Source organism: Bombina bombina, chromosome 9 (assembly GCF_027579735.1).
Source record: "Bombina bombina isolate aBomBom1 chromosome 9, aBomBom1.pri, whole genome shotgun sequence".
Taxonomy (NCBI): domain Eukaryota; kingdom Metazoa; phylum Chordata; class Amphibia; order Anura; family Bombinatoridae; genus Bombina; species Bombina bombina.
The window spans coordinates 272,030,618-272,048,992 of record NC_069507.1 but is presented as its reverse complement, the minus strand read 5'-3'; the positions used below and the strand labels follow the sequence as shown (position 1 = coordinate 272,048,992).

The window sequence follows — 18,375 nt, the reverse complement described above, 5'->3', positions numbered from 1 at the left end:
TGTGTCCCACACAGCAGAACCGCTGAGAGGCTTTAGTATTGTAGGAAGTGTTACTGCCCATTACTAGAGGATCTCTGTATCTCTCTAACCAGACTGTGCAAACCTGCAAAAATAGTGCAGATACTCAGTTCCCCTGCGTTCCTGCTGGACTTGACCCCTGCTTTTCCCTGAAGAAGATGATTTCGCATCATTGATTTATGTAATCTGTCATGCCAATAAAGTTTGATTTGATGAGAAAGAGAAAGCGAGAGAGAAAAAGAGAGAGAAAGAAGAAAAGAGAGAGAGAGAGAGAAAAAGAAAGAGAAATATATATATATAGAGAGAGATATAGAGAGAGAGAAAAAGAGATTGATTGAAAGGGAGGGAGACAGAAAAGAGTGATGGAATAGTAAAGAAAAATGAAGATAAGGAAGGAGGCAGAGAAAATGGGAAGTAGATAGATAATAGAGACAGAGTGGGAGAGCGACAGAATAAAAGAGATAGAAAGAAAAGAGAGAGTGTCACTCCTGCAGTGCAGAGACAACCAGTTAAATAATCACAGACACGTTTAGAGAGCAAGCGGTGTTTTATTGCGTCTGTGGTGACATATTGCACATGATGTCACAAGACATAACAGGGATGTGATCTCATCCTCAGGAATTCTTCTCACCATCTAGAAAACAATTGACAGAAGTTGTTAGCTGAGGTCTCTATAGGCAGATGTAGGGTGAGAGGGCAGATACAGGAAACACGTTTGTAAGAGAACAGGCTAAAGTGTGATTAAAATCTGCCTCTGTTCTGTATTGATAATAATTACGTATCCATGTGACATAATATATACATATCCATGTGACATAATAAATACCTATCCATGTGACATAATATATACCTATCCATGTGACATAATATATACATATCCATGTGACATAATAAATAGGTATCCATGTGACATAATATATACCTATCCATGTGACATAATATATACATATCCATGTGACATAATAAATAGGTATCCATGTGACATAATATATACCTATCCATGTGACATAATATATACATATCCATGTGACATAATAAATAGGTATCCATGTGACATAATATATACCTATCCATGTGACGTAATAAATATGTATCCATGTGACGTAATAAATATGTATCCATGTGACATAATAAATAGGTATCCATGTGACATAATATATACCTATCCATGTGACGTAATAAATATGTATCCATGTGACATAATAAATACATATCCATGTGACATAATATATACCTATCCATGTGACGTAATAAATATGTATCCATGTGACGTAATAAATATGTATCCATGTGACATAATAAATAGGTATCCATGTGACATAATATATACCTATCCATGTGACGTAATAAATATGTATCCATGTGACATAATAAATACCTATCCATGTGACATAATATATACATATCCATGTGACGTAATAAATATGTATCCATGTGACATAATAAATAGGTATCCATGTGACATAATATATACCTATCCATGTGACGTAATAAATACCTATCCATGTGACATAATAAATACCTATCCATGTGACGTAATAAATACCTATCCATGTGACGTAATAAATACCTATCCATGTGACGTAATAAATATGTATCCATGTGACATAATAAATAGGTATCCATGTGACATAATATATACATATCCATGTGACATAATATATACATATCCATGTGACATAATAAATACCTATCCATGTGACGTAATAAATATGTATCCATGTGACATAATAAATAGGTATCCATGTGACATAATAAATACCTATCCATGTGACGTAATAAATATGTATCCATGTGACATAATAAATACATATCCATGTGATGTAATAAATACATATCCATGTGACATAATAAATACGTATCCATGTGACATAATAAATACATATCCATGTGACGTAATAAATATGTATCCATGTGACGTAATAAATATGTATCCATGTGACATAATAAATACATATCCATGTGACGTAATAAATACATATCCATGTGACGTAATAAATATGTATCCATGTGACATAATAAATAGGTATCCATGTGACATAATATATACATATCCATGTGACGTAATAAATACATATCCATGTGACATAATAAATACATATCCATGTGACATAATAAATAGGTATCCATGTGACATAATAAATAGGTATCCATGTGACATAATATATACCTATCCATGTGACATAATAAATAGGTATCCATGTGACATAATAAATACATATCCATGTGACGTAATAAATAGGTATCCATGTGACATAATAAATACATATCCATGTGATGTAATAAATACATATCCATGTGACATAATAAATACGTATCCATGTGACATAATAAATACATATCCATGTGACGTAATAAATATGTATCCATGTGACGTAATAAATATGTATCCATGTGACATAATAAATACATATCCATGTGACGTAATAAATACATATCCATGTGACGTAATAAATATGTATCCATGTGACATAATAAATAGGTATCCATGTGACATAATATATACATATCCATGTGACGTAATAAATACATATCCATGTGACATAATAAATACATATCCATGTGACATAATAAATAGGTATCCATGTGACATAATAAATAGGTATCCATGTGACATAATATATACCTATCCATGTGACATAATAAATAGGTATCCGTGACATAATAAATACATATCCATGTGACGTAATAAATAGGTATCCATGTGACGTAATAAATACATATCCATGTGACGTAATAAATAGGTATCCATGTGACATAATAAATACATATCCATGTGACGTAATAAATAGGTATCCATGTGACATAATAAATACATATCCATGTGACGTAATAAATACATATCCATGTGACATAATAAATAGGTATCCATGTGACGTAATAAATACCTATCCATGTGACGTAATAAATATGTATCCATGTGACATAATAAATAGGTATCCATGTGACGTAATAAATATGTATCCATGTGACATAATAAATAGGTATCCATGTGACGTAATAAATATGTATCCATGTGACATAATAAATAGGTATCCATGTGACGTAATAAATATGTATCCATGTGACATAATAAATATGTATCCATGTGACATAATAAATATGTATCCATGTGACATAATAAATAGGTATCCATGTGACGTAATAAATACCTATCCATGTGACGTAATAAATACCTATCCATGTGACATAATAAATACGTATCCATGTGACATAATAAATACATATCCATGTGACGTAATAAATACCTATCCATGTGACGTAATAAATATGTATCCATGTGACGTAATAAATACAAATACATGTGACATAATAAATACCTATCCCAGTGACATATATGCGTATCCATGTGACATAATAAATACCTATCCCAGTGACATATCCATGTGACATAATAAATACCTATCCATGTGACATAATAAATACATATCCATGTGACGTAATAAATATGTATCCATGTGACATAATAAATACCTATCCCAGTGACATATGCGTATCCATGCGACATAATAAATACCTATCCAGTGACATATATGCGTATACATGTGACATAATAGATACATATCCATGTGACATAATAGATACATATCCATGTGACATAATAAATACCTATCCCAGTGACATAATAAATACCTATCCCAGTGACATATATACGTATCCATGTGACATAATAGATACATATCCATGTGACATAATAGATATCTATGTGACATAATAAATACGTATCCATGTGACATAATAAATACAAATCCATGTGACATATTTATTATGTCACATGGATAGGTATTTATTATGTCACATGGATACGTATCTATTATATCACATATATATGTATCTATTATGTCACATGGATAGGTATTTATTATGTCACATGGATAGGTATTTATTATGTCACATGGATAGGTATTTATTATGTCACATGGATAGGTATTTATTATGTCACATGGATACTTATTTATTATGTCACATGGATATGTATCTATTATATCACATGGATACTTATATAAGTATCCATGTGACATAATAGATACATATCCATGTGACATGATAGATACATATCCATGTGACATAATAAATATATATACATGTGACATAATACATATCCATGTGACATAATAAATATATATACATGTGACATAATACATATCCATGTGACATAATAAATACATATCCATGTGACATAATAAATATATATACATGTGACATAATAAATACATATCCATGTGACTAAATACATTTCCATGTGACATAATAAATAAATATGTATCCATGTGACATAATAAGTATGTATCCATATGACATAATAAATGCATATCCATGTGACATAATAAATACCTATCCATGTGACACAATAAATACCTATCCATGTGACATAATAAATATGTATCCATGTGACATAATAAATACATATCCATGTGACACAATAAATACCTATCCATGTGACATAATAAATATGTATCCATGTGACATTATAAATACGTATCCATGTGACACAATAAATATGTATCCATGTGACATAATAAATACATATCCATGTGACACAATAAATATGTATCCATGTGACATAATAAATACATATCCATGTGACATAATAAATACATATCCATGTGACACAATAAATATGTATCCATGTGACATAATAAATACATATCCATGTGACATAATAAATACATATCCATGTGACACAATAAATATGTATCCATGTGACATAATAAATATGTATCCATGTGACATAATAAATACATATCCATGTGACATAATATATACATATCCATGTGACACAATAAATATGTATCCATGTGACATAATAAATATGTATCCATGTGACATAATAAATACATATCCATGTTACATAATAAATATGTATCCATGTGACATAATAAATATGTATCCATGTGACATAATAAATACATATCCATGTGACATAATAAATATGTATCCATGTGACATAATAAATACATATCCATGTTACATAATAAATATGTATCCATGTTACATAATAAATACATATCCATGTGACATAATAAATATGTATCCATGTGACATAATAAATACATATCCATGTGACATAATAAATACATATCCATGTGACATAATAAATATGTATCCATGTGACACAATAAATACCTATCCATGTGACATAATAAATATGTATCCATGTGACACAATAAATACCTATCTATGTGACACAATAAATACCTATCCATGTGACATAATAAATATGTATCCATGTGACACAATAAATACCTATCTATGTGACACAATAAATACCTATCCATGTGACATAATAAATATGTATCCATGTGACACAATAAATATGTATCCATGTGACATAATAAATACATATCCATGTGACACAATAAATACCTATCTATGTGACACAATAAATACCTATCCATGTGACATAATAAATATGTATCCATGTGACACAATAAATACATATCCATGTGACATAATAAATATGTATCCATGTGACGTAATAAATACATATCCATGTGACATAATAAATACATATCCATGTGACATAATAAATATGTATCCATGTGACATAATAAATAGGTATCCATGTGACGTAATAAATACCTATCCATGTGACGTAATAAATACCTATCCATGTGACATAATAAATACGTATCCATGTGACATAATAAATACATATCCATGTGACGTAATAAATACCTATCCATGTGACGTAATAAATATGTATCCATGTGACGTAATAAATACAAATACATGTGACATAATAAATACCTATCCCAGTGACATATATGCGTATCCATGTGACATAATAAATACCTATCCCAGTGACATATCCATGTGACATAATAAATACCTATCCATGTGACATAATAAATACATATCCATGTGACGTAATAAATATGTATCCATGTGACATAATAAATACCTATCCCAGTGACATATGCGTATCCATGCGACATAATAAATACCTATCCAGTGACATATATGCGTATACATGTGACATAATAGATACATATCCATGTGACATAATAGATACATATCCATGTGACATAATAAATACCTATCCCAGTGACATAATAAATACCTATCCCAGTGACATATATACGTATCCATGTGACATAATAGATACATATCCATGTGACATAATAGATATCTATGTGACATAATAAATACGTATCCATGTGACATAATAAATACAAATCCATGTGACATATTTATTATGTCACATGGATAGGTATTTATTATGTCACATGGATACGTATCTATTATATCACATATATATGTATCTATTATGTCACATGGATAGGTATTTATTATGTCACATGGATAGGTATTTATTATGTCACATGGATAGGTATTTATTATGTCACATGGATAGGTATTTATTATGTCACATGGATACTTATTTATTATGTCACATGGATATGTATCTATTATATCACATGGATACTTATATAAGTATCCATGTGACATAATAGATACATATCCATGTGACATGATAGATACATATCCATGTGACATAATAAATATATATACATGTGACATAATACATATCCATGTGACATAATAAATATATATACATGTGACATAATACATATCCATGTGACATAATAAATACATATCCATGTGACATAATAAATATATATACATGTGACATAATAAATACATATCCATGTGACTAAATACATTTCCATGTGACATAATAAATAAATATGTATCCATGTGACATAATAAGTATGTATCCATATGACATAATAAATGCATATCCATGTGACATAATAAATACCTATCCATGTGACACAATAAATACCTATCCATGTGACATAATAAATATGTATCCATGTGACATAATAAATACATATCCATGTGACACAATAAATACCTATCCATGTGACATAATAAATATGTATCCATGTGACATTATAAATACGTATCCATGTGACACAATAAATATGTATCCATGTGACATAATAAATACATATCCATGTGACACAATAAATATGTATCCATGTGACATAATAAATACATATCCATGTGACATAATAAATACATATCCATGTGACACAATAAATATGTATCCATGTGACATAATAAATACATATCCATGTGACATAATAAATACATATCCATGTGACACAATAAATATGTATCCATGTGACATAATAAATATGTATCCATGTGACATAATAAATACATATCCATGTGACATAATATATACATATCCATGTGACACAATAAATATGTATCCATGTGACATAATAAATATGTATCCATGTGACATAATAAATACATATCCATGTTACATAATAAATATGTATCCATGTGACATAATAAATATGTATCCATGTGACATAATAAATACATATCCATGTGACATAATAAATATGTATCCATGTGACATAATAAATACATATCCATGTTACATAATAAATATGTATCCATGTTACATAATAAATACATATCCATGTGACATAATAAATATGTATCCATGTGACATAATAAATACATATCCATGTGACATAATAAATACATATCCATGTGACATAATAAATATGTATCCATGTGACACAATAAATACCTATCCATGTGACATAATAAATATGTATCCATGTGACACAATAAATACCTATCTATGTGACACAATAAATACCTATCCATGTGACATAATAAATATGTATCCATGTGACACAATAAATACCTATCTATGTGACACAATAAATACCTATCCATGTGACATAATAAATATGTATCCATGTGACACAATAAATATGTATCCATGTGACATAATAAATACATATCCATGTGACACAATAAATACCTATCTATGTGACACAATAAATACCTATCCATGTGACATAATAAATATGTATCCATGTGACACAATAAATACATATCCATGTGACATAATAAATATGTATCCATGTGACGTAATAAATACATATCCATGTGACATAATAAATACATATCCATGTGACATAATAAATATGTATCCATGTGACATAATAAATACATATCCATGTGACATAATAAATACATATCCATGTGACATAATAAATACATATCCATATGACATAATAAATATGTATCCATGTGACATAATAAATACGTATCCATGTGACATAATAAATACATATCCATGTGACATAATAAATACATATCCATGTGACATAATAAATATGTATCCATGTGACGTAATAAATATGTATCCATGTGACGTAATAAATACATATCCATGTGACATAATAAATACATATCCATGTGACATAATAAATACGTATCCATGTGACATAATAAATACATATCCATGTGACATAATAAATACATATCCATGTGACATAATAAATACATATCCATGTGACATAATAAATATGTATCCATGTGACATAATAAATACATATCCATGTGACATAATAAATACATATCCATGTGACATAATAAATACATATCCATGTGACATAATAAATACATATCCATGTGACATAATAAATACATATCCATGTGACATAATAAATACATATCCATGTGACATAATAAATACATATCCATGTGACATAATAAATATGTATCCATGTGACATAATAAATACATATCCATGTGACATAATAAATATGTATCCATGTGACATAATAAATACATATCCATGTTACATAATAAATACATATCCATGTGACATAATAAATATGTATCCATGTGAGATGTGCACTGTTTGTGGAAAGTGGCTGCTGGATTTCTCCTGATTGCCTGTGGCCAGTGTAGTGTTGGAATCTGCGAACCAACGGAATTTGCGACCGTGACGTCACCACTTTCCTGAGCGCATACTTGACTGGTTGACCACCTACCTGCTAGAGACACCTCCTTCCCAGGCTGCTGGTTTACTGGGACTGACTCGCACTGTCACTAAGCGACCTACGGATTGTTTTACAAACATCTTTATGAGATAAAATTGTAACAATCAACCAAATTTGCTACAAAATCCTTATAATCTTGCACCCTTGATATCTCCAACACGCATATGTTTTTGGGTAACAAATACCATCTAAAAGGGCATCTTTGTTATATTAATAATTGATTGGGACTGACTCGCACTGTCATTAAGCGACCTACGGATTGTTTTACAAAGGTCTTTATGATATATTGTGTAATATGCTTATCGAAACAATGACGCTGTAGTCCTCTTAATAATAGTTACCTTAATTTGAGCATTCGCTTCAAGATGCTATTAAATAATACATAATGTATCTAGTTAATCTAGGTACCATACATTTCTACTCAAATTGAATAGGACTGCAGCGTCATTGTTTCAATAAGCATATTACACAATATCTCATAAAGATCTTTGTAAAACAATTCGTAGGTCGCTTATTGACAGTGCGAGTCAGTCCCAATAAGCCAGCAGCCTGGGAAGGAGGTCTCTAGCAGGTGATTGGTGGTCAACCAGTCACGTGTGCGCTCAGGAATGTGGTGACTTCATGGTTGCACACTCCGTCGGGTCGCAGATTTCGACACTACACCGGATATTGCAGGCTCTGAAGTCTAAGGAGGAATTCCAATGGAGGTTCCTGCTGGGAGCATCCAGCCTGTCCATTTGCACTATTTATCTATATATTGTGCCATCTCACATGTGAGTGACTTTTTGTTTGTTTCATACCTAAAAAGGATTGACCTCAATTGAGGGTCAAATAATGTCCAAAATAAAAATGTCCCCCAAAAAAGTATCTAAAATATTGTCCATAATGAGGTCTGTGTTGTAAACCAGTGAAAAATGTATATGTCTGGAAAATGTGTCCAAAACCATCAGATAGGTGTTCCCAGTCCCACAAATGATATTTACCGGACCCCCAAGGTAATATTGTTTGGTGCAAAAAACTTGACCTTGGGGGTCCGGTAAATGTCATTTGTGGGACTGGGGACACCTATCTGATGGTTTTGCACTATATTTCTATTTCAGTTTCGGATTTAAATGGTATTGAAGATTCACTGATTATTCATTGTGATTTGCATTTTTTTCAACACATATTTTTAGATTTTGTTCTATATATATTTTTGCAATTATTATTTTTTCTGCAAAGGACATATTTTCCAGACATATAATTTTTTTCACTGGTTTACAACACAAATTTTGGACTTTATTTTGGATACTTTTTTGGGGGACTTTTTTTTTTATTTTAGACATTATTTGACCCTCAATTGAGGTCAATCTTCTTAAGGTAAACCTATTGTTATAGCCGCATATACTGATTGTAATACTTTGTATTATTTGAAAACTATGATCTTTATTTTTTATTTGATGGAATACATTTTGTGTGTATTTTATTATGTCATATTAATAGATATTTATTATCAATACAAAACAGTGGCAGATTTCTATGTTAAACTGCACGGTTACACAAATTTGGTTAGATTATCTCGTGTTCTGAGAACTTGTGTGTTTTGTACATTTGGCTCTAAATTACTATAGAAAATATCTGAGAGGGCAGATACCCTATGTGCCTGGTATCTAACACGACCTGAATCTGAAGTGTGCATGATAATAGAGCTGCCAGGGGGCGTCTAATCAAACTGAAGTATACAAGTGTGAATAAGAAGGAGCCTGCAACCTATGTATCTTCTGTCTGTAATCAGGGTGTGTGAGTGTGCACGTGTGTGTGTGCCTAATATGCTTGCTTCTGTCTGTAATCAGGGTGTGTGAGTGTGCACGTGTGTGTGTGCCTAATATGCTTGCTTCTGTCTGTAATCAGGGTGTGTGAGTGTGCACGTGTGTGTGTGCCTAATATGCTTGCTTCTGTCTGTAATCAGGGTGTGTGAGTGTGCACGTGTGTGTGCCTAATATCCTTGCTTCTGTCTGTAATCAGGGTGTGTGAGTGTGCACGTGTGTACCTAATATCCTTGCTTCTGTCTGTAATCAGGGTGTGTGAGTGTGCACGTGTGTGTGCCTAATATCCTTGCTTCTGTCTGTAATCAGGGTGTGTGAGTGTGCACGTGTGTACCTAATATCCTTGCTTCTGTCTGTAATCAGGGTGTGTGAGTGTGCACGTGTGTGTGCCTAATATCCTTGCTTCTGTCTGTAATCAGGGTGTGTGAGTGTGCACGTGTGTGTGTGCCTAATATCCTTGCTTCTGTCTGTAATCAGGGTGTGTGAGTGTGCACGTGTGTGTGCCTAATATCCTTGCTTCTGTCTGTAATCAGGGTGTGTGAGTGTGCACGTGTGTGTGCCTAATATCCTTGCTTCTGTCTGTAATCAAGGTGTGTGAGTGTGCACGTGTGTACCTAATATCCTTGCTTCTGTCTGTAATCAGGGTGTGTGAGCGTGCACGTGTGTGTGCCTAATATCCTTGCTTCTGTCTGTAATCAGGGTGTGTGAGTGTGCACGTGTGTGTGCCTAATATCCTTGCTTCTGTCTGTAATCAGGGTGTGTGAGTGTGCACGTGTGTGTGCCTAATATCCTTGCTTCTGTCTGTAATCAGGGTGTGTGAGTGTGCACGTGTGTGCCTAATATCCTTGCTTCTGTCTGTAATCAGGGTGTGTGAGTGTGCACGTGTGTGTGCCTAATATCCTTGCTTCTGTCTGTAATCAGGGTGTGTGAGTGTGCACGTGTGTGCCTAATATCCTTGCTTCTGTCTGTAATCAGGGTGTGTGAGTGTGCACGTGTGTGCCTAATATCCTTGCTTCTGTCTGTAATCAGGGTGTGTGAGTGTGCACGTGTGTGTGCCTAATATCCTTGCTTCTGTCTGTAATCAGGGTGTGTGAGTGTGCACGTGTGTGTGCCTAATATCCTTGCTTCTGTCTGTAATCAGGGTGTGTGAGTGTGCACGTGTGTACCTAATATCCTTGCTTCTGTCTGTAATCAGGGTGTGTGAGTGTGCACGTGTGTGTGTGCCTAATATCCTTGCTTCTGTCTGTAATCAGGGTGTGTGAGTGTGCACGTGTGTGTGTGCCTAATATCTTGCTTCTGTCTGTAATCAGGATGTGTGTGTGTGCACGTGTGTGTGTGCCTAATATCCTTGCTTCTGTCTGTAATCAGGGTGTGTGAGTGTGCACGTGTGTGTGTGCCTAATATCCTTGCTTCTGTCTGTAATCAGGGTGTGTGAGTGTGCACGTGTGTGTGTGGCTAATATGCTTGCTTCTGTCTGTAATCAGGGTGTGTGAGTGTGCACGTGTGTGCCTAATATCCTTGCTTCTGTCTGTAATCAGGGTGTGTGAGTGTGCACGTGTGTGTGTGCCTAATATCCTTGCTTCTGTCTGTAATCAGGGTGTGTGAGTGTGCACGTGTGTGTGTGTGTGCCTAATATCCTTGCTTCTGTCTGTAATCAGGGTGTGTGAGTGTGCACGTGTGTGTGTGCCTAATATCCTTGCTTCTGTCTGTAATCAGGGTGTGTGAGTGTGCACGTGTGTGTGCCTAATATCCTTGCTTCTGTCTGTAATCAGGGTGTGTGAGTGTGCACGTGTGTGTGCCTAATATCCTTGCTTCTGTCTGTAATCAGGGTGTGTGAGTGTGCACGTGTGTGTGCTTAATATCCTTGCTTCTGTCTGTAATCAGGGTGTGTGAGTGTGCACGTGTGTGTGCCTAATATCCTTGCTTCTGTCTGTAATCAGGATGTGTGTGTGTGCACGTGTGTGTGCCTAATATCCTTGCTTCTGTCTGTAATCAGGGTGTGTGTGTGTGCACGTGTGTGTGTGCCTAATATCCTTGCTTCTGTCTGTAATCAGGGTGTGTGAGTGTGCACGTGTGTACCTAATATCCTTGCTTCTGTCTGTAATCAGGGTGTGTGAGTGTGCACGTGTGTGTGTGCCTAATATCCTTGCTTCTGTCTGTAATCAGGGTGTGTGAGTGTGCACGTGTGTGTGTGCCTAATATCCTTGCTTCTGTCTGTAATCAGGGTGTGTGAGTGTGCACGTGTGTACCTAATATCCTTGCTTCTGTCTGTAATCAGGGTGTGTGAGTGTGCACGTGTGTGTGTGCCTAATATCCTTGCTTCTGTCTGTAATCAGGGTGTGTGAGTGTGCACGTGTGTGTGTGGCTAATATGCTTGCTTCTGTCTGTAATCAGGGTGTGTGAGTGTGCACGTGTGTGTGCCTAATATCCTTGCTTCTGTCTGTAATCAGGGTGTGTGAGTGTGCACGTGTGTGTGCCTAATATCCTTTGCTTCTTGTCTGTAATCAGGGTGTGTGAGTGTGCACCGTGTGGTGCCTAATATCCTTGCTTCTGTCTGTAATCAAGGTGTGTGAGTGTGCACGTGGTGTGCCTAAATCCTTGCTTCTGTCTGTAATCAGGGTGTGTGAGTGTGCACATGTGTGCCTAATTATCCTTGCTTCTGTCTGTAATCAGGGATGTGTGAGTGTGCACGTTGTGTGCCTAATATCCTGCTTCTGTCTGTATTCAGGGTGTGTGAGTGTGCACGTGTGTGCCTAATATCCTTGCTTCTGTCTGTAATCAGGGTGTGTGAGTGTGCACGTGTGTGCCTAATATCCTTGCTTCTGACTGTAATCAGGGTGTGGTGAGTGTGCACGTGTGTGCCTAATATCCTTGCTTCTGTCTGTAATCAGGGTGTGTGAGTGTGCACGGTGTGTGTGCCTAATATCCTTGCTTCTGTCTGTAATCATGGTGTGTGAGTGTGCACGTGTGTGTGCCTAATATCCTTGCTTCTGTCTGTAATCAGGGTGTGTGAGTGTGCACGTGTGTGTGCCTAATATCCTTGCTTCTGTCTGTAATCAGGGTGGGTGAGTGTGCACGTGTGTGTGCCTAATATCCTTGCTTCTGTCTGTAATCAGGGTGTGTGAGTGTGCACCGTGTGTGTGCCTAATATCCTTGCTTCTGTCTGTAATCAGGGTGTGTGAGTGTGCACAGTGTGTGTGCCTAATATCCTTGCTTCTGTCTGTAATCAGGGTGTGTGAGTGTGCACGTGTGTGTTGCCTAATATCCTTGCTTCTGTCTGTAATCAGGGTTTGTGAGTGTGCACGTGTGTGTGCCTAATATCCTTGCTTCTGTCTGTAATCAGGGGTGTGTGAGTGTGCACGTGTGTGCCTAATATCCTTGCTTCTGTCTGTAATCAGGGTGTGTGAGTGTGCACGTGTGGTGTGCCTAATATCCTTGCTTCTGTCTGTTAATCAGGGTGTGTGAGTGTGCACGTGTGTGTGCCTAATATCCTTGCTTCTGTCTGTAATCAGGGTGTGTGAGTGTGCACGTGTGTGTGCCTAATATCCTTGCTTCTGTCTGTAATCAGGGGTGTGTTAGTGTGCTCGTGTGTGTGCCTAATATCCTTGCTTCTGTCTGTAATCAGGGTGTGTGAGTGTGCACGTGTGTGTGCCTAATATCCTTGCTTCTGTCTGTAATCAGGGTTTGTGAGTGTGCACGTGTGTGTGCCTAATATCCTTGCTTCTGTCTGTAATCAGGGTGTGTGAGTGTGCACGTGTGTGTGTGCCTAATATCCTTGCTTCTGTCTGTAATCAGGGTGTGTGTGCACGTGTGAGTGTGCACGTGTGTGTGTGCCTAATATCCTTGCTTCTGTCTGTAATCAGGGTGTGTGAGTGTGCACGTGTGTGTGTGCCTAATATCCTTGCTTCTGTCTGTAATCAGGGTGTGTGAGTGGTGCACGGTGTGTGTGCCTAATATCCTTGCTTCTGTCTGTAATCAGCGGTGTGGAGTGTGCAGTACTGTGTGTGTTGTGCCTAATATCCTTGCTTCTGTCTGTAAAGCAGGGATGTGTGTTGTGTGCACGTGTGTGTTGCCTAATATCCTTCGCTTCTGTCTGTAATCAGAGGGGTGTGTGATTGTGCACGTGTGTGTGGCAGCCATAATATCCTTGCTTCTGTCTGTAACTGGGTGGTGTGAGTGTGCACGTTAGTGTACCTATATCCTTGCTTCGGTCTGTATACAGGGTGTGAGAGTGTTGACGTGTGTGTGTGTTGCCTAATATCCTTGCTTCTGTCTGTAATCAGGGTGTGTGAGTGTGCAGCTGTGTGTGTGCCTAATATCCTTGCTTCTGTCTGTAATCAGGGTGTGAGGAGTGTGCACGTGTGTGCCTAATATCCTTGCTTCTGTCTGAAATCAGGGTGTGTGAGTGTGCACGTGTGTGTGTGCCTAATATCCTTGCTTCTGTCTGTAATCAGGGTGTGTAGTGTGCAGTGTGCAGTGTGTGTGCCTAATATCCTTGCTTCTGTCTGTAATCAGGGTGTGTAGTGTGCACGTTGTGTGCCTAATATCCTTGCTTCTGTCTGTAATCAGGGGGTGTGTGGTGTGCACGTGTGTGTGCCTAATATCCTTGCTTCTGTCTGTAATCAGGGTGTGTGTTGTGTGCACGTGTGTGTGTGCCTAATATCCTTGCTTCTGTCTGTAATCAGGGTGTGTGAGTGTGCACGTGTGTGTGCCTAATATCCTTGCTTCTGTCTGTAATCAGGGTGTGTGAGTGTGCACGTGTGTGGTGCCTAATATCCTTGCTTCTGTCTGTAATCAGGGTGTGTGAGTGTGCACGTGTGTGTGCCTAATATCCTTGCTTCTGTCTGTAATCAGGGTGTGTGAGTGTGCACGTGTGTGTGCCTAATATCCTTGCTTCTGTCTGTAATCAGGGTGTGTGAGTGTGCACGTGTGTGCCTAATATCCTTGCTTCTGTCTGTAATCAGGGTGTGTGAGTGTGCACGTGTGTGTGCCTAATATCCTTGCTTCTGTCTGTAATCAGGGTGTGTGAGTGTGCACGTGTGTGTGCCTAATATCCTTGCTTCTGTCTGTAATCAGGGTGTGTGAGTGTGCACGTGTGTAGCCTAATATCCTTGCTTCTGTCTGTAATCAGGGTGTGTGAGTGTGCACGTGTGTGTGCCTAATATCCTTGCTTCTGTCTGTAATCAGGGTGTGTGAGTGTGCACGTGTGTGTGTGTGTGCCTAATATCCTTGCTTCTGTCTGTAATCAGGGTGTGTGAGTGTGCACGTGTGTGTGTGCCTAATATCCTTGCTTCTGTCTGTAATCAGGGTGTGTGAGTGTGCACGTGTGTGTGCCTAATATCCTTGCTTCTGTCTGCTAATCAGGGTGTGTGAGTGTGCACGTGTGTGTGTGTGCCTAATATCCTTGCTTCTGTCTGTAATCAGGGTGTGTGAGTGTGCACGTGTGTGTGTGCCTAATATCCTTGCTTCTGTCTGTAATCAGGTGTGTGTGAGTGTGCACGTGTGTGTGTGCCTAATATCCTTGCTTCTGTCTGTAATCAGGGTGTGTGTGCACGTGTGTGTGCCTAATATCCTTGCTTCTGTCTGTAATCAGGGTGTGTGTGTGTGCACGTGTGTGTGCCTAATATCCTTGCTTCTGTCTGTAATCAGGGTGTGTGAGTGTGCACGTGTGTGTGCCTAATATCCTTGCTTCTGTCTGTAATCAGGGTGTGTGAGTGTGCACGTGTGTGTGCCTAATATCCTTGCTTCTGTCTGTAATCAGGGTGTGTGTATCCTTGCTTCTGTCTGTAATCAGGGTGTGTGAGTGTGCACGTGTGTGTGCCTAATATCCTTGCTTCTGTCTGTAATCAGGGTTTGTGAGTGTGCACGTGTGTGTGCCTAATATCCTTGCTTCTGTCTGTAATCAGGGTGTGTGAGTGTGCACGTGTGTGCCTAATATCCTTGCTTCTGTCTGTAATCAGGGTGTGTGAGTGTGCACGTGTGTGTGCCTAATATCCTTGCTTCTGTCTGTAATCAGGGTGTGTGAGTGTGCACGTGTGTGTGCCTAATATCCTTGCTTCTGTCTGTAATCAGGGTGTGTGAGTGTGCACGTGTGTGCCTAATATCCTTGCTTCTGTCTGTAATCAGGGTGTGTGAGTGTGCACGTGTGTGTGCCTAATATCCTTGCTTCTGTCTGTAATCAGGGTGTGTGAGTGTGCACGTGTGTGTGCCTAATATCCTTGCTTCTGTCTGTATCAGGGTGTGTGAGTGTGCACGTGTGTACCTAATATCCTTGCTTCTGTCTGTAATCAGGGTGTGTGAGTGTGCACGTGTGTGTGCCTAATATCCTTGCTTCTGTCTGTAATCAGGGTGTGTGAGTGTGCACGTGTGTGTGTGTGTGCCTAATATCCTTGCTTCTGTCTGTAATCAGGGTGTGTGAGTGTGCACGTGTGTGTGTGCCTAATATCCTTGCTTCTGTCTGTAATCAGGGTGTGTGAGTGTGCACGTGTGTGTGCCTAATATCCTTGCTTCTGTCTGCAATCAGGGTGTGTGAGTGTGCACGTGTGTGTGTGTGAGCCTAAATATCTTGCTTTCTTTCTGTAATCAGGGTGTGTGAGTGTGCACGTGTGTGTGCCTAATATCCTTGCTTCTGTCTGTAATCAGGGTGTGTGAGTGTGCACGTGTGTGTGTGCCTAATATCCTTGCTTCTGTCTGTAATCAGGGTGTGGTGTGCACGTGTGTGTGCCTAATATCCTTGCTTCTGTCTGTAATCAGGGTGTGTGTGTGTGCACGTGTGTGTGCCTAATATCCTTGCTTCTGTCTGTAATCAGGGTGTGTGAGTGTGCACGTGTGTGTGCCTAATATCCTTGCTTCTGTCTGTAATCAGGGTGTGTGAGTGTGCACGTGTGTGTGCCTAATATCCTTGCTTCTGTCTGTAATCAGGGTGTGTGAGTGTGCACGTGTGTGTGCCTAATATCCTTGCTTCTGTCTGTAATCAGGGTGTGTGAGTGTGCACGTGTGTGTGCCTAATATCCTTGCTTCTGTCTGTAATCAGGGTGTGTGAGTGTGCACGTGTGTGCCTAATATCCTTGCTTCTGTCTGTAATCAGGGTGTGTGAGTGTGCACGTGTGTGTGCCTAATATCCTTGCTTCTGTCTGTAATCAGGGTGTGTGAGTGTGCACGTGTGTGTGCCTAATATCCTTGCTTCTGTCTGTAATCAGGGTGGTGTGAGTGTGCACGTGTGTACCTAATATCCTTGCTTCTGTCTGTAATCAGGGTGTGTGAGTGTGCACGTGTGTGTGCCTAATATCCTTGCTTCTGTCTGTAATCAGGGTGTGTGAGTGTGCACGTGTGTGTGTGTGTGCCTAATATCCTTGCTTCTGTCTGTAATCAGGGTGTGTGAGTGTGCACGTGTGTGTGTGCCTAATATCCTTGCTTCTGTCTGTAATCAGGGTGTGTGAGTGTGCACGTGTGTGTGCCTAATATCCTTGCTTCTGTCTGCAATCAGGGTGTGTGAGTGTGCACGTGTGTGTGTGTGTGCCTAATATCCTTGCTTCTGTCTGTAATCAGGGTGTGTGAGTGTGCACGTGTGTGTGTGCCTAATATCCTTGCTTCTGTCTGTAATCAGGGTGTGTGAGTGTGCACGTGTGTGTGTGCCTAATATCCTTGCTTCTGTCTGTAATCAGGGTGTGTGTGCACGTGTGTGTGCCTAATATCCTTGCTTCTGTCTGTAATCAGGGTGTGTG

General features: G+C 37.9%; 1 protein-coding gene across 1 annotated transcript in view; it reads right to left on the bottom strand.

Annotated features, from left to right (window-relative positions):
• Positions 1–546: 546 nt before the first annotated feature.
• Positions 547–18,375, bottom strand: part of LOC128640317 (alpha-2-macroglobulin) — a gene marked incomplete in the record, with an annotated part of 664,962 nt that continues 647,133 nt past the window's right edge. Inside the window, 1 exon segment of the mRNA XM_053692808.1 lies at positions 547–652. Coding sequence (XP_053548783.1) covers positions 633–652 — 20 coding nt within the window.